At 47.7% G+C, this 18,111-nt stretch overlaps 1 protein-coding gene across 2 annotated transcripts; it reads left to right on the top strand.

The window, feature by feature from the left end:
• Nucleotides 1-3,447: 3,447 nt before the first annotated feature.
• C8H1orf158 (chromosome 8 C1orf158 homolog) lies at nucleotides 3,448-15,927 on the top strand. 2 transcript variants are annotated; one of them, XM_041765088.1, is made up of 4 exons: nucleotides 3,448-3,684; nucleotides 11,299-11,412; nucleotides 14,814-14,991; nucleotides 15,689-15,927. In XM_041765088.1, the coding sequence occupies exons 1-4, from the start codon at nucleotides 3,571-3,573 to the stop codon at nucleotides 15,868-15,870; spliced, it is 588 nt and encodes a 195-aa protein (XP_041621022.1). In that variant the 5' UTR covers nucleotides 3,448-3,570; the 3' UTR covers nucleotides 15,871-15,927. The 2 variants fall into 2 exon arrangements, with proteins under 2 accessions (XP_041621022.1, XP_041621023.1); XM_041765089.1 differs by lacking the exon at nucleotides 11,299-11,412.
• Nucleotides 15,928-18,111: the final 2,184 nt, after the last annotated feature.

Below are 18,111 nucleotides of genomic sequence, written 5' to 3'. Positions count from 1 at the left end.
TATTATATTTATATAATTTCTTATATCTTCTGGGCAAAGTTTCTAAAGTATAAAATATAATATAAAATAATCACACAGTAGAGATGATCAATAATGCCATGTTTGGGCTCTGAAAACACTGAGAAATTGATAAGCATCTAGTAAGACCAATAAAGAAAAGGGGGAGCACAAATGGTAGATACCAGAAATAAAAAGGGACTTTTTATAGATCCTAGAAATATCAAAAAGATAATGAGAGGAAATTAGGAATAACATTTGTTAAAAATTGAGAATTTAGATGCAATGTGTAAATTCCTAGAAAAACACACTTTACCAAACACACACACAAAAAGACAAAATCTGATTCATTTTAGTTTTTTAAAAGATATTATTTATTTATTTATTCATGAGAGACACAGAGAGAGGCAGAGACACAGGCAGAGGGAGAAGCAGGCTGCCTGCGGGGAGTCCGGTGTGGGACTCGATCCCGGGACCCCGGGGTCATGCCCTGAGCAGAAAGCAGATGCGAAACCACTGAGCTACCCAGGTGACCCAATTTTTAAAATATCATATAATACGCCAACATTTGGAAGATGTGCATGGCTCAAGATACCAATGTATTCCAAATGACCACCACGATGTCACAAAATCACACATAACTGAAAGATCTGCCCAAAACACAAGTGCAACCCGTGGATTTTAATGTAACAGAGTTCAGAGAGTTGACTGAAAAGTCCAGATTCCACGTTGTAACTGACCTTTAAGAAACTACCACTCACTGGGTTTTGCTGTAGTATCAGAGAATATCCACAATTAGCTGCAAAGTCTATTAAAAGATTTCTCTCTCTTTTTTTTTTTTTTTTTAGATTTCTCTCTTTTCTAACTACATATCCGTATGGGATTAGATTTTCTCCTTTCTACAAAACAATATATCACCACAGATGGAATTTTTCGAAAACAATAAATAATAATCGATATATTTATGTTAACCTATTGGGTTTGCCCAGTCTGTGATATAAATATTCCCACCATGAATGATTTCGAGCTACCAAAGTGATTTTACAGGATGTAGTGTTGGGAAGAAATGGGCACAGTTGGCTCCCCTGGGCTGCTATGACCTGGCCGCAGACCACAATACAATACATATTTCAAAAACCCTTTGGTTCCTCAATAACTTTTAAGAAACTAGGCATTTGAGAACCACTGACCTAGAGAAAGGGCTGGACCTGGCAGCAGGGGGACAGTACAAAAGGGTCCTAGCAACCACAGCTACATGCAACATGAGTGAATCTTAAAAATATTAACTATATGGCAGAAAAGAAATCAGACTCAAATGAATACTATACAGCCCCATTTATACCAACTCGCCAAACAGGCGAGGCGAAGCATAAGGGTATAGAAATGCATCCTTTGGTGTTCAGCATATTTAAAAAGAGCAAGGAAGTGGCAGCTACAGAAGTCAGGTTGGAAAGGGAGGAGGCATGTGGGGCCCTTCTGGAGCGCGGGCAATGCTCTTCCTCTTGACCTCCGTGCTGATTTTGTGGGTTTTTCTCTACCATAATTGATTCATCTGTACCTTTATTTTTAATGTACTTGTTCATATTATGTTATATTTTATTTTTTTTTAAATTTTTATTTATTTATTTATGATAGTCACAGAGAGAGAGAGAGAGAGAGAGAGAGAGAGAGAGAGGCAGAGACATAGGCAGAGGGAGAAGCAGGCTCCATGCACCGGGAGCCCGACGTGGGATTCGATCCCGGGTCTCCAGGATCGCGCCCTGGGCCAAAGGCAGGCGCCAAACCGCTGCGCCACCCAGGGATCCCATGTTATATTTTATATGAAAAGTTTTTAAAAATGGAATTACACAGAACACGTGACCCCCCTGTACTTGGATTGGAAGGACATCCTCTCTTCCTGGCTCGAGTGCCCAGACTGGAGTCCCTGCCAAACAGAGGCTTGCCATGCTCTGTGGTGTGTCTTTGTGTCCTTCCCCCCATATGGTTAGTTCAAGAGGGAACAAATAGTTTCTTGGAGTTCCTGTATTTTTGTTTAAAGGCTGTTGGAAAATATGGTCTCCGAATGGCCCACCTGAAACTGGCTGTCCTCATTTGTGGCAAGTGAGACGATAGGGTTCGACTTCTTTAATTCAATCATATTATAGGCATCTTTCTGTGTTAGCATTTTTAAAAATTATTTATTTATTTATTCATGATAGATAGAGAGAGAGAGAGAGAGAGAGAGGCAGGAGGAGGGAGAAACAGGCTCCATGCCGGGAGCCCGATGTGGGACTCGATCCCGGGACTCCAGGATCGTGCCCTGGGCCAAAGGCAGGCGCTAAACCCCTGAGGCACCCAGGGATCCCCTGTGTTAGCATTTTTTAACAGCTACAGAGTACTTCATTATATGGATGTGTTACAATTTTATTGAACCAGTCCTCGCTTGATAGATAATTAGGTGGTTCCTGACTTTTTTTTTGCTTAGTGAAAAAATAATGGCCTTTCTCCCACTGAACCTCAGTGGGATCCCTCTGTGGGAATGGGACTCTGGTCTAGTTACTGATGCATTACACCCACAGCTCAATGCCCAAGATTGGTATATGTAGCACGTGCTCAATAAAATGATTGTGGGGGTGAATGAAGACTAACTGAATAAACCACATGGTATCAGTTTGAGCACAAAGACGGGATTTTTTGTGGAAACCCCTTAAGCAAAGGGGCAGGCAGGCCCTGAGTGGAACCCAGGGGTCTATGCCTGAATCAGAATGGATTCAAATACCAGTTGTCCCACATATGTGACTTTAAACAACTACTTAGTCTCTCTTTGCTTCACTGATCTCATCTATAAAATGAGTATAATACCGGCACCTGCTTCATAGTGGCTGTGAGAATTAAATGACTGAATATATACAAATGTCTCCACATGGGCCTAGCACATCAGCCTGAGAGTAATAGAATTAGTAATAGAATGAAATCATCTGGGGATCCCTGGGTGGCTCGGCGGTTTGGCGCCTGCCTTTGGTCCAGGGTGCGATCCTGGAGTCCTGGGATCGAGTCCCACGTCGGGCTCCCGGCATGGAGCCTGTTTCTCCCTCCTCCTGTGTCTCTTCCTCTCTCTCTCTCTCTCTATCATGAATAAACAAATCTTTTAAAAAAAAAAAAAGAATGAGATCATCTCAACTCAGCCTTGTAAGTGTGCCCCAAGGATGATGCTTCTCACAGGGTGACACCACTAAAACGAGGACCTTCTGGCCTTGCATTTGTGGTGGTTATTGTTGGTTTGATTTGCTTTGAAGGGGTCAGTTTTGCTCCTGAAGAATCAGCTTCCCCCTTAAGGAGAATATTTACATGCACAGCCTATCACCATGGAGACAGTCAACAGTAGGCAATCCAAGACCACATCACTTCTCCCTGGAGGCTGAAAGTAGACTCTCAGGCCATTTTTGTGAAACTGGCAGGGTGTCACATACACGCACCCAGAAGGGTGACTGGGAAGATGAAGAAGACTCCTTAAACTCAGCAACTGCATAACGTCTCCCCACTCCCGAAGCCTGAAACTGTGTCAAGTCAGAAGACTTGGAGCAAACAGCTACCATGCAGTTTTTGAGTGCAGTAAGTCCACACCCATTCTCTACCCCAAGCTGGAAGGTTGAGACCAAGTATTCAACCCGAGTGCTCACTGGAAACTGGGTGGAAGAGAGGAGGAAGGTAAGGAACCCCTGGGGGAAATGGACAGAGGGCTTAGGGATGGCCTGGCAGGCAGAGGTAGGAATGAGGTCATTACGATTTCCAAATTAAGGGCCACAGGTGGTTATGTCTTAAGAATGTGGTAATAGAGTCTGTGCTCTTCACAGAGGAGTTACATTCAAGCAATCATTAAGGTCCCCGTGAAATCTTGAAAATGCTGTAGCAGGGTTGTCAACAGAGTTGTGACTCACAGCATTGCTTTCAGCGGAGTGTGCCTAGGCATCTGGCGTTCCTTGTTCCTAATTCCTCTGTACCTTGAGATGAAGAACACCTGCTATATCCTGGGCCTGGCCCTTCCCAGAGTGTGGTACTTACCCCCCCCCCCCCCCCGCCCTGATGTCCCGGATGAGCTGCTGCCCTCTGACACCTGTTCCACTACCTTGCCCTGCCTGAGCATTTCAGTTTTTACTTTCAATAAAGAACACATGGGCTCTCGGTGTCCCCACGTGCTTTAAAGGCCAACACAAAAATACTTTGCCCGAATTGGCCTACTTGAAATTGAGTATCTTTATTTGTGACAATCAAGACCGAGCCACTTAAATTTCTGCAGTGACAGGTAGATATCCTTCCATCTTCTCGGGAAATGGGCAAGGAAAGTAGGGCGATATATAATTGGCAGCTTTGGTGTAAGCATGGGGAAGGTTGATGGTGACTTCTGAGAACTGGAAAAGGCTGTTTTCAGGGAGAACATAGGCATTCACCACCCCTCCAGCTAAATGTGGCCTGTGGCCATTGTTCGCTCTCATTGCACTTGGCCTTATTTGGGGAGCAGGTGTGTGTAAGGGAAGGTCCAAGAGCAGGAGGACTGGCTGAGCAATCCCTCTAGGATACTATCAGTTACTCCTATGCCCAGAAGAGATTGCATAAAGAGAGCAGAGTTGGAGTGATATGAGAATAAGCTCTAGCTCCTTATTCTCCCACAGAAACACTTAAAAAAAAAAAAAAACTATAGCCTACCTAAAATAACTATGGAAGAGCTCTGAAAAGCTGTCAGAGGTCCGCAGCAACCACACAAATGGCCAGTTTAGAAAAAGTCACATTCAACATGGTAGGAAATGCCATGGTATTTTTACTTGCTTTTTTCTCATTTTCTCCTTAGAACAGCATGGTGTAGGGTAAGAGAAGCAATGGCTCAGTTCCCAGTTCCCTCCCTTGAACCCAGAAATAGTGGAGAAACATTTTATTTTATTTTATTCTTTATTTTAATTTTTTAGAGCAATATTTTAATCTGTCTAGACGCTGCTTGAGGAATTTGTGTCTCTGTTTTGCTTAACCTAGAGCTCAAATCAGGGGAAATGTCATAGTTCATGTTTCAGGCTAAGAAAAGCTGTTAAAAGTGGGGGTGGTTACAGTTGGTGAAAGCTTCTAGGGCACAACAGACCTGTGGAGGTCTGAGGCCAGAGATTACAGGTGGAGGAATGCAACAGAACATAAAAGGCCTTGAGAAGAAGCAGGACATACACTCTTTGGGAAAAAGGCATTTAATATATAAGGCATATATAAGGCATTTAAATATAGCTGTGTATAAAGATTAAATAAAAAACACACCACACACACACACACACACACACACACACGGGTTCAGGCAAGATATAAGTTCAGAAAACTCCTGACAACTTAAGCCTTCACTTACCTTGGAACAGGACCTGTTAGTGGAGACCCTCCTTTAAATGGACTGGACAAAAACTTTAAAACAACCACCTCGAATATGCATAAAGAGCTCAAAGAAAACATGAGCAAGAACTAAAGGTAATTGGGAAAATAATATATGAACAAAATGAGAGTATCAATAAAAAATAGAAATTATAAAAAATATCAACAGAAATTATGGAATCGACAAATACAATAACTACATTGAAAAAATTCATTAGAGGTGTTTGACAGTGGACTTGAACAGGCTGAAGAAAGAATCAGAGGACTTGAAGAGAGATCATTTGAAATTCTTGAGTCTGAGAAGGAAAAAGAAAAAGGAATAAAGAAATGAGAACAGGGTCACCATTGTGTAGACCAGTATACATATTATGGGAGAAAAAAGAGAGAAGAGCAGAAAGAATATTTGAAGAAATAATGGCTGAAAATTTTCTAAATTAAAAAAAAAAGACATGGGTGTACAAATCCAAGAAGCTCCATAAATTCCAGTAGGAAACATCTGGAAAGACCCACACAAAAGACATATACTCAACCTGTTGAGATCAAAATGACTCAAGTACGAAGCAGCCTTTATAAGATTATTAGATTATAAGATTATCAGTAGATTTCTCAGCAGAAATCTTGCAGGCCGAAAGGAGGTAGGGTGATATATTTAAATGATAAAAAACCCCAAAAAACCAACCCAACATACACACACACTTACCAACTGAGAATACTATAGCTAGCAAAACCAATTTTCGAAAATGAAGGAAAAACTAAAGCATCCCCAGATAAACCAAAGCTGAAGGAGTTCATTACCACTAGGCCTGCCCTATAAGAAATGGAGCAATGAGGGGATCCCTGGGTGGCTCAGCGGTTCAGCGTCTGCTTTCGGCCCAGGGTGTGATTCTGGAGTCCCGGGATCAAGTCCCGCATCAGGCTCCCTGTATGGAGCCTGCTCCTCCCTCTGCCACCCCCCTCTCTGTTTATCATGAACTAATAAATAAAATCTTTAAAAAAAAAAAAGAAATGGAGCAATGCTAGACAGTCACTCAAAGCCACATGAAATAAAGACTCCTGGTAAAGATAAACACGTGGACAAATATAAAAACCACTATTATCATAATTTTGGTTTGTAACTCCATTATTTCTATAGGATTTAAAAAACAAATGCATAAAAATAATTATAAATCCGTGTTAATGGGTGCAAAATATATCAGCTTGGAGTTTATGACACCAGTAACATAAAATGGGAGATGGAAGGGCTGTAAAAAAAAAAAAAAAAAGAGTTTTAATATATGAGCTAAGTCAAATTGGTGTCAATTTAAAATAGGTTGTTAAAAAAAGATTGTTTTAACTTCAGGATGTTATATGCAATCCTCGTGATAACTACAAAAAAATAGCTCTAGAATATACACGAAAGGAAATGAGGAGGAAATAAAAATTGTCACTGAAAATAATCAACACAAACAAAGTTAGTAACGGAGGAAATGAGGGACAAAAAAAAAAAAAAAATCCTGTAAGAAAACAAATAATAAAATGGCAGAAGAAAGTCCTCCCCTGACAGTAATTACTTTAAATGTAAACAGATTAACCTTTCAATCAAAAGGCATGGAATGGCAAAATGAGGGGGGGACCCAAAACCTAGGATGCAACTATATTCCATTTATGAGACTGTCTTTATTTTTTGTATATGTTTTTACTGGAGTTCGATTTGCCAACATACAGCATCATGCCCAGTGCCCATCCCGTCACGTGCCCCCCTCAGTGCCCGTCACCCAGGCACCCCAACCCCCGCCCACCTCCCCTTCCACTGCCCCTTGGTTGCTTCCCAGAGTCAGGAGTCTCCCATGGTTTGTCTCCCCCTCTGATGTTTCCCCCTCAGCTCCCCTCCCTCCCCTGCGATCCCTTCCCCTATGTCATATTCCCCGTGTGAGCGAGATCATATGCTCATTGTCCTTCTCCAACTGACTCCACACAGCATCACACCCTCCAGCTGCAGCCACGTCGAAGCAAATGGTGGGTGGTTGTCGTTTCTGGCGGCTGAGTGATACCCCCTGTACACAGGCCACGGCTTCTCTATCCATCATCTGTTGATGGACATTGAGGCTCCTCCCACAGTTTGGCTATTGTGGACATTGCTGCTATAAACATCGGGGTGCAGGTGTCCCGGCGTTTCACTGCATCTGTATCTTTGGGGTAAATCCCCAGCAGTGCAATTGCTGGGTCATAGGCCAGGTCTATTTTTAACTCTTTGAGGAACCTCCACACAGTTTTCCAGAGTGGCTGCACCAGGTCACATTCCCACCAAGGGTGCAAGAGGGTCCCCCCTTCCCCACATCCTCGCCAACATTTGTTGTTTCCTGCCTTGTTAATTTTCCCCATTCTCACTGGTGTGAGGTGGGATCTCATTGTGGTTTTGATTTGTATTTCCCTGATGGCCAGTGATGCGGAGCATTTTCTCTTGTGCTTGTTGGCCATGTCTATGTCTTCCTAGGTGAGATTTTTTCTGTTCATGTCTTTTGCCCATTTCATGATTGGATTGTTTGTTTCTTTACTGTTGAGTTGAATAAGTTCTTTATAGATCTTGGATACTAGCCCTTTATCTGATAGGTCATTTGCAAATATCTTCTCGCATCTGTAGGTTGTCTTTTAGTTTTGTTGACTGTTTCTTTTGCTGCGCAGAAGCTTTTTTATCTTAAGTCCCAATAGCTCATTTTTGCTTTTGTTTCTCTTGCCTTCGTGGATGTATCTTGCAAGAAGTTGCTGTGGCCAAGTTCAGAAAGGGTGTTGCCTGTGTTCTCCTCTAGGATTTTGATAGATTCTCGTCTCACATTTAGATCATTCATCCATTTTGAGTTTATCTATGTGTACGGTGTAAGACAATGGTCTAATTTCATTCTTCTGCACGTGGCTGTCCCAATTTTCCCAGCACCATTTATTGAAGAGACTGTCCTTTTTCCAGTGGATAGTCTTTCCTGCTTTGTTGAATATTAGTTGACCATAGAGTTGAGGGTCCATTTCCAGGTTCTCTATTCTGTTCCATTGATCTATGTGTCTGTTTTTATGCCAGGGCCACACTGTCTTGATGATCACAGCTTTGTAGTACAACTTGAAATCCAGCATTGTGATGCTCTCGGCTCTGGTTTTCTTTTTCAATATTCCCCTGGCTTTTTGGGGTCTTTTCTGATTCCACACAAATCTTAAGATTATTTGTTCCAACTCTCTGGATAAAGTCCATGGTATTTTGATAAGGATTTCATTGAACATGTAGATATGACACTGTCTTTAAATCTAAGGGCATGCATAGGTTGAAAGGGAAAAGACCGAAAAAGATACCCATCCAAATAGCAACCAAAAGAGAGTAGATTGGCTATACTGATTCATAGAAAAAAAAATAGGCTTTAAGTAAAAAATTGTTATAAGAGCCAAAAAATGACAGTATGTATTGAAGAAAGGGCATGAAGGAATGGAAAATCTGAATAGATGTATAGCTAGTAAGGAATGAAAACATCTCCAAAATAAAAGTTCATGACTAGATGGCTTCACTTCTTTCCTCTAAGATCAGGAATGAGAATGTCTGCTTTGCCAGTTCTATTCAACACAACATTATAAGTTCTAGCCAGGGCAATCAGGCAAGAAAAAGAAATAAAAAGCACAGAAATTGGAAAGGAAGAAGTAAAATTATCTCTGTTTGCAGATGACAGGATCTTATTTGTATCAAACCTTAGAAACAACACATACGCAAACAAAACAAACAAAAAACCCAGAAAAACTATCAAAGCTAATAAATGATTTTAGCAAAATAGCAAGATAAAAATCAACATGCAAAAATCAGTTGTATTTCTATACACTGACAATGACTATCTAAAAGGGGGACAAAAAAAAAAACCAATTCTACTTACAATAACACTAAAAAGAATAAAATACTTAGGAACAAACTTAACCACAGAGGCAAAACTACAAAATATTGTTGAAAGAAATAAAGCATACCAATAGGTGGAAAGATGTCCTATGTTCATGGATTGAAAGACATAATATTGTTAAGACATCAATACTACCTAAAAATGGCCTGCAAAATCAACACAGTCCTTATGATTTTGGGTTTTTTTTCTTTTTCTTTTCTTTTCTTTTTTTTTTTGCAGAAATTAAAAAATCCACCCTAGAATTCATTGGAATCTCAAGAAACTGAATAGTCAAAAAAATCTTGAAAAGAAGTACAGAGTTGGAGGACCCATGTTCTCTGATTTCAAAAATTACTACAAAGCTACAGTAACCAAATATTGGGATACTGGCATAAAGGCAGACATATAAACTAATGGTATAGGATAAAGAGCTCAGAAATAAGCCCTCACATATCTGGCCAAATGATTTCAGCAGAGATGGCAAAATCGTTCAACGGCAAAAGGACAGTCTTTTCAACTAACGGTGCTGAGAAAACTGCATAACCAAATGTGAAAGAGTGAAATTGGACCCTTACCTTATATTACATACAAAAATCAATTCAAAATGGATCAAAAACCTAGCTAAAACTGTAAAACTCTTAGAAGAAAACATAGGAGAAAAGCTTCGTGACATTGAATTTGGCAATGATTGTTTTGGAGAGGATACCAAAATCATAGATAACAAAGGAAAAAAATAGATCAATTGGATTTTACTCAAAATTGAAGACTTTTATGCATCAAAGAACAGCATCAACAGAATAAAACGATGTCATGGAATGGGAGAAAATGCTTGCAAATCTTATATATTACAAAGGATTAATATCCAAGATATATAAAGAACTATAATTCAACGACAAAAAAACCCAAACGATTAAAAATGGGGGAAAATTTTTGAACAGATATTCCTCTAAGTTATGCAAATGGACAATAAGCACATGAAAAGATGCCCAACATCACCATTCATTAGGGAAAAGCAAATCAAAACTGTAAGATACCACTTTGCACACATTAGGATGGCTATGGTTAAAAAAAAAAAGAAAAAGAAAGTAGTAGGTGTTGGGAAGGACGTGGAGAAACTGGAACCCTTGTGCATGATCAGCGGGAATGTAAAACAGTGCACCTGCTCTGGTGGACAGTATGGCAATTGCTTGAAAACAGTAAGCGTAGAATGACCATACGATCCAGCAATTCCATTCCTGGGTTTATACCCAAAAGAACCCAAAGTGGGATTTGGAAGAGAGAGATTCACACATCCATGCTCACATTATTCACAGTGTGGGATGGATAAGCAAAACGTAGCGCATGCATACAATGAAGCAGTCATTATTCAGCCTTTAAAAGGAAGAAAATTCTTACACAGGCTACAATGGGGGTAAACCTCGAAGACGCTATGCTAAGTGAAATAAGCCAGGCATCAAAGACAGACGCTGTATATGATTCCACTCGCATGGGGTCCCTAGAGCGGTCCAATTCGTAGAGACAGAAAGCAGAATGGTGGGTGCCAGGGGCTGCGGGAGGGAGCTGTCTAAGGGGTTCAGAGTTTGAGAAGATGATGAAGTTCTGGAGACAGATGATGATGATGGTTGCACAACCACGTACGTGTACTTCATGCTACAGAACTCTGTATGTAAAAATGATTAAAATGGTAAGTTTTGTTATGTCTATTTGACCACAGTAAAATTTTAAAAAGTGAACCAGGAAACAAAAGATGGGGGGTGGGGGAGAGTGGAAAACAGAGAAGCAAGAGAGAGGAAGGAGGCAAGCAGGAGGGGCAAACGGAGAGAGAAGTTGAAGGGAACAGGTGCAGACATGAGGAATGGTCAGGTGCCCCAGTAACAGCTTTCCTGAGGGATGGGGTGCCCAGTGCCTGAGGATGGTCCTTTGCAAACTCTGGAGGGGAGGGAGCAAAATGAAGCCTGCATTGTGCAGGATGCCCTGGGGGGGAGGGGATGCTCCAGAAGCGTGAGAAGGTGAGTCATCCTGAATATTTCATCTTTTCCAGTTCACCAAAGCCACTGAGAAAACACCTCAGAGCATTTACAGAAAAGAGTATGTGCCCTTCCCAGGCCACAGGCCGGACCAGATCTCCAGGTGGTATGGCAAGAGGAGAGTTGAGGTAAGAGGAGTGGGGGCCCCACACTCAGGCCTGGGCTCCCCCAGCGCTCAGGAGACACCACTGGCCAGCTCCATCCCCCCGGGGGCAGGGGACTAGTCCCCGAGCACTCCCCAACCCGGGGCTGCAGTTGGCCTCACCTTCATTTACAATCCGCCAAATCTCAGGCTGGTAGCCTCCCCCCTGCCCTGTCCCAGCGCTTTCCGGGTCCCCTCCCTGTTCCTCCACACTCTCCCAACAGGGTGTAGGGACCAAAGCAACAAACAATGGAGGGGAACACGGTGGGGGATCGCATAAGGGCCTCCGGAGGCCTTATGTGGATGCTTGGATGGGAGTATTTTGTATCATCTGTGCCCCAGCTTCCTGGCCTTTTTTTTTTTTTTTTAAAGATTTTTAACATTTATCTATTCATGAGAGACAGAGAGAGAGAGGCAGAGACACAGGCAGAGGGAGAAGCAGGCTCCATGTGGGGAGCCCGACTTGGGACTAGATCCCAGGACTCCAGGGTCACACCGTGGGCTGCAGGCGGTGCTAAACCACTGAGCCATCCGGGCTGCCCTGGTCTTTTGTATAAAAAGTCAAGGACCATTCCCCCTGAGGGGGGCACGTGACGGGATGAGCACTGGGTGTTATACTATATGTTGGCAAATCGAGCCCCAATAAAAAATAATACAAAAATAATAATAATAAATAAAAAGGGAGTGCCGGGCTGCAAGCCGCTGTGTTGCAGGCCCCCCCCCAGCAGGAAGCGGCCAGGACACACCTGCCCCACCCCGCCCCCACCCCCATACCTGCCTAAACTCAGGGTGGACATTGTTGGAACGGGAGCAATTTGGAGCTGGAAGGGACCCAGGAGGTTGTTCCGCTCCCAGCACCCTCATTTTCAAGTAAAAAGTGCCCCGGGTGAGGCGGATGTCTTGTCCCAGACTGTGTAGCTGGTGGGTAAGGGGCTAAGCAGGTGGCTGATGGGCAAATCACGCAGGAAGTGTCCTCGAATCCCCCCTCCTGGTCTGCTGGGGTCACCTCTCTGCCGCCTGCGTTTGGGAGCCGTCTCCGTACAAACAGCGCCCAAGTTTAAGCCCCGAGCTGGCATCTCAGGATGGCACCGACATCCCCGGGACGCGCTGACGCTCTGCGGCTGCCGATCTTTACCATTAGTGTGCGCTGAAGGCACAAACGCGCGTTAACGTAAGGAAGTCAGGTTAAGAACCCAGGATCTGGGGCTCCCGGTGCCCAAGCATCGGTATAGATGAGGCTCTCGGCCTAGTTCTCAATACACATTAGTGCCCTCTGGACTCATTACAGACCCCTGATGAGGAGATAACCGCACACACGTATATAGAATCCGGTTAAGGGGCGCCTGGTGGCTGAGTCCGTTAAGCATCTGAACCCTGGTTTCGGCTCAGGTCGTGATTGTGGGGTGGCTGAGATCAAGCCCTGAGGTGGGCTCTGCGCTCGGTGGGGAGTCTGCTTAACATTCTCCCTCTCTCTCTGTCTCTTTCTCTAAAATAGTGAATAAATAAATCTTTATATAATCTGGTTAAAATTAAGGACCCCCCCCCCCCCGCAAACACATACACAAAATAGAGCCATGTAATCAGATATTCACTTCGAAGGACTCCGTTCAAATCTGTGTGCCGGGGACCCTGGACGTCGCTCGGCTTCACTGGGCCCTTCCTCCTGGGACACCCGGCCCCCATCCCCGCTTTGCACTTCCTTCCTGGCCAAATGCTGATGTGCCCCTTAAATCGAGATAGACTAGACGGGGTTAGCATCCCCCAGAGGACCCCCTCCCTGTGCTCCCCGCCCCCGGCAGGTATATTCATCACATTTTTTTTATGTTCTGTATTTTAGATGGTTTGTTGTCTTAGGGGCCGTGCTAATCCTGGCCAGACTGCCCTCCCGGGGCTAGCGAGTTCCTACAGACAGTAAACAGCCTGCCCGGAGGCACACCTTTGGGATACAGGCCAACCAATCCAGAGCCCACACCCACCTCTTTTGTGTAAGGCTCACATGCCAAGCCAACATCCCTTTGCCCTAAATCACTGCAGGGCCGGGCACCTACAACCAGAGGCACCCCTTTAACCCAGAGCCTGCTGAAATCATTCAAACGCTGCAATCCTAACCGTCTCAGCCTCCCTACCCTGTCTCACCTGTTCCTTCCCTTGGAAACCACATGGACGCCCCGGGCCATGCTCTCTCTCTCTCTCTCTCTCTCTCTCTCTCTCTCTGGTCTCTCTGTCTCTCCTGCTCCTTCCGTGAGCCTGGCGCTGCCCTCTGTGGCCCTGTGGGGTGCAGCGGGCCCCCTCCTCTGGGGAACGGAAACTAATAAACTTTCAAGATCGCTTCTTTCAGAGGCAGTTGTCTCTACCAGTCACCTAACCATGTCTCATCACAACAAAAATCCTAGCCCCATAACCGAGACAGCAGGGCCAAGCCCCAGATCAGGAAGAGCAGCATGAAAGTCTCCTTCTCTCTTCCCTGCCGTGACACCTGGTCAGCACGTCCCTTGGTTCCTGGGAACCCCTCCAACTTGCCTTCCCGGGCATTGGAAACCCAGTCCAGGCACCTGGTGATGTGGCTCTTGGGAACCCCTGCCTAATGTCTGTGCCTGTCCCCCTCGTCTCCCTTTGGCATTGTGATCTGACTTATTTATGGAACCACCACTTGAAATATTATGTGCAGCCGGCACTTCCAGACCACGGCAGACACAGACCTCCCTGTTTGCTCCAGACAGGAGGACAGCCATGGAAATCCACATTATCCTCCCCTGTAAATCAGCCCAGGCCTCCAAGATTCCCTTCCAGGGCCAAGAGGATTTTCTTAGGAAAAGCACTGAAGCAGGCAAACGTCCCAGAGTAAGGAGGACGCGGCTTTCTTCTCCTTGTAAATAACTCCCACCAGAGAAGTTTCCAGCGGAGGGAGCCATAAATCCTTTGCAGGAGAAGGCGATTTATGGGCCGTTCTCTGACTCTTCCCACAGCAACTGACTGCAGTACAAGGTGCACATGCCAGGCTCTGTATTCAACGTCTTGCACCTGCCATGGAAATGGGCACTCGGATGGAGGAGGCTAGAGACAAGTCAGAGGGTGTAGTTGCAGCCCCAAGGGCCGCGGTGGGGTGGCCCCGACCCTCCCGTTCAGCTGCGTGTCCTTTCTTTCCGGCGGGCCACCGGCAGCCCGTTCCAGGGATGAACCCACTTGGCCTGGGTTGGGGGTCCCCAGACGGAGAGCTGAGCGCTGCTAAGCTGGGATGTGTGTGTGGGAGGTGAGCTGGGTGGTGGAGGGCCAGGCAGCTGCGTGTCCTGTGCGGTGGCCCCGAAGGCCCAGGCAGCGACACCCCCAGCGGCCACCGCCACGAGTATGCCTGGCCCCGGGTAACGGCCCCTGCGCCTGTCCCTCCAGGGCCTCCCGCACAGACTCCTGCTCGCAGGCCACCAGGAGCCCTGCCGCCACCATCTGATCAGCACGTACGACGACCATTACAACCGGCGTAGTCACAACCCGGCGCTGCCCGCGCGGCGCACCTGGAACAGGCACCAGCTGCTGTGGCTCCCGGAGAGATCGGACTTCCCCCTTCTCGGTACTCGCCATGTGAGGGGCCGCGAGGGGCCACGGCGTCCAGGCCGAGCACAGGGGCCCGACCCGAGGGGCCCGGGCTGAAGGCCTCGCTGGGCACCACGGCAGCACGGTTTATGCGGGGCACAGGTGGCGGGAGCGGCATCCCTGCCCTCAGATCAGTCATCCTGGCATAGTGACTATTACCTCCAGGTGCCCTGCCCTGATGTGGCTCCTGGGGACGGAGAGTGATGAGCAGGGAGGAATTCCTGCCTTTGGGGAGTTGTCATTCCAGTGGGTTGAGGTGGAGGGAGCAGGAGCGTGGATTTGGTCCTTCCAGCAGCAAGGGGTTTTGATAAGATAAGAGGGCGCCTCCATCCGCTTGCCACGCCAGCGCCCTCATTCTTTGCATCAGCTGCCGGGGCTCCGCCCTCGATGCAGAGGGACCGGCTCCACGGTGAGCTGCCTGCCGCTGCGCGCTGCTCCTGCAGGGCTTTCTCCTGGGGCTCCGTCTCCCGAGCCTGGACTGGGGTAGCGCAGCTCCCCAGGAGCCCTCAGGGCCATCCCGACCAGTCGGGGGTCACCTCTCCGAGGACCAGCGGGGAGTGGGCCCGGCCTGAGCCGCCTCCCCGCGAGCCCTCCTCCCCCCGGAGCCCGCGCCCCAGGATCCCCTGGCCAGCCCTGTTCACCCTCTGTTCACCCACACCCTCTTTCTCTTGCAGCTCCCCCTACAAACTATGGACTCTACGAACAGCTGAAGCAGAGGTGGCTGGCACCCAAGGCTGCCCCGCGGGAGAGCATTTACACCTCATCCTACCCCAGCCCGCCCGTGTGTGCTATGTCCCGGCGGGAGCATGCCATCCCCGTGCCCCCCCCTCGCCTGCACCCTGTCCCGCGCCTCTGACAACTGCCACGCCACGGGCAGTGCGGCCAGAACCCACCGGAGCCCCCGGGGCATTGAATCCGGCCCAGGCGCGCTCCCACCCCGCCTCCTAACCCTCCCTTGGGTTCCTTTCTTTTCCATCCCACAATTAAAGCTCTTGGGCGGATTGGAGTGTCCTGTGTATGCAGAATTCTGCAGAATGTCAGAGGGCCTCTCCCTCGGTTCTCATGAAGGGAAACTGAGGCCCAGCGAGGTAACATGGCTTGGGCGGGTTCTCACAGCGTGGTGCATACCCTCCAGGAGCGCCAGGTCCATAGGGGGGGAGCCGACTAGGAGACCCACTGCGCAACTCCACGGGAGAGCAGATGTCCCTGCAGGAGAGGCCGTCGGGGTCCCCCCTCCCACCCCGGGCGTGCACTGAACCGGGGGCTTAGAAGGATGGAAGACACACAGCATGTCCCTTCCACCTCTGAGCTCTCAAACCTTTTCCGAGTTTGAGGAGGGGGAGTCAGTGAGTGCTGCAGAGTGAGGATGGCACCCCCTGGCGCGACAGGAGAACCGGGGAGCTGCCCTGGCACAGGGACGTGGTGCTGTCCTCGCCCAGGATGGGGTCCCCTGGTGGAGTCCAGCCTCTGGCTGGAATGGCCAGCCCGCATCTGCCTTGCCTGCCGGGGCTGTCTCCGAACGGCCTTCCCTGCCTTCTGCCTCCACCCTGATTATCCGCGTTAACCGTAAGCACCACGCGTGGCATATTGCTGGCGCTGAGTGATCCTCAGCTGGACGAACGAATGAACCGTTGTCTCTTGGGGGCTGCACCCCACTCAACCACGACCCGGTCCTGTTCCACACTCTGAGCCTCCATCTAGCTGCTCCCCCAAATCCCTGCCCCAAGGTGGACCTCTGTCCAGACCCCAACCCACCTTGATGCCCAAAGACCCCTTAATCTTCCCAGAACTCAGCTACTCCCACTTCTGAGTCAGAGAGAAGTGGGCCCCCCTAGAATCCTGCCAGCGTCAGAGAGGAAGTCACCTCTCCGCGTGTCCATCCTTTAGAAGCTGGCCGTCCGGCCGTGGAAGGGCATCAGTACAATTCTCGGCCTCCGCCAGCCCATCTCACATCTGCCACAACCAACGGTTGTTTATTCTGCTCGGGAGAAAAAGACACGAATGGAAGTATCCTTCCGGGGATCCTTGCCTTACGTTTTTGGCACCTGCTACCACATTCTAGCAAATGATCGAGAAAAAAAAATAATAAAAGCCAGAAAAAAAAAAAAACCCAAGTTAATATTTTTTTTTCCAAGTTAATATTTATTCTGGGTTGAACAAGCAGTAAAGGCCAGAATCTGGGCCTAAATGAGATTATCTCACTGACTGGTCGCTACCACCATCCACGGTAGGTGCCCGGAGGACGGGATTATAAGCATCATTTCTGTTTACAGAAGTGGGAACAGGGGACCGAGACAATAGGGCTTGACGGGCTGGCCTGGGTTTGCCCAGGGAATGAATCCAAGAGCTGGGATTTGAACCCGGGCGGGCTGGTGGCAGAGCAAGCTCAGCCCTGTGTTTCTTCAAGGAAATGGCAGCAGAAACCTTGGGACCAGCTGGACGTGGCCACCTGCCGTGCCCCTGACTCGGGGGCGTGTGTGTGCGTGCGCGAGGTTGGCTGTGATTCTGGGCCACACATAACGTGACTCAAAGTAGAGGAAGACTCTGGGCCATCCCTTTCAAGGACACCTGCTGGCTCCAGGCCTCCTCCAGGCTGACCTCAGCACACTCCAGAGCCATTGCCCACTTCTCCGGGAGTCTGCTCAATGACCCCGTATTCCCGACCGGACTCAAAGTCTCCTGAAGTCCGAGCCTGGCACATGCAAGTCATGTTTGTTGAGCGAGCGGTGGCAGGAAGAGGAGGGGGAGTGAGGGGGCTGGTGCCAGGAGAAGAGCCCCGAGTGATAGCTGGGGGCTGGCACCCGGCTGGCCTTCCTCACACCTCCAGCAGCCGCCCGTCCATCCCACAAACATCCCTTGAGCCGTGGTAACACCAGGCACTGACATCACAGAGGCTTCCAGCAGGCAGAGGAGAGGGCTCTTAAAAAAATACAGGACAGGACAGAGTGATGTTGGGGACAGGTTTGCAGAGCTGAGGACCCTGGGGGCCAGTGGGTCATGAGTGAGAGCACTGGGGGTGCACTGAAGTGGAGGGGTGCAATAACGAGGGGATGGAGACACGACCTGTCAGGGGAGCCTTCCCCAGCGAAGGGAACGC

This window comes from Vulpes lagopus, chromosome 8 (genome assembly GCF_018345385.1).
Source record: "Vulpes lagopus strain Blue_001 chromosome 8, ASM1834538v1, whole genome shotgun sequence".
Classification (NCBI taxonomy): Eukaryota; Metazoa; Chordata; class Mammalia; order Carnivora; family Canidae; genus Vulpes; species Vulpes lagopus.
This window is presented reverse-complemented; position numbering and strand designations above follow the sequence as displayed.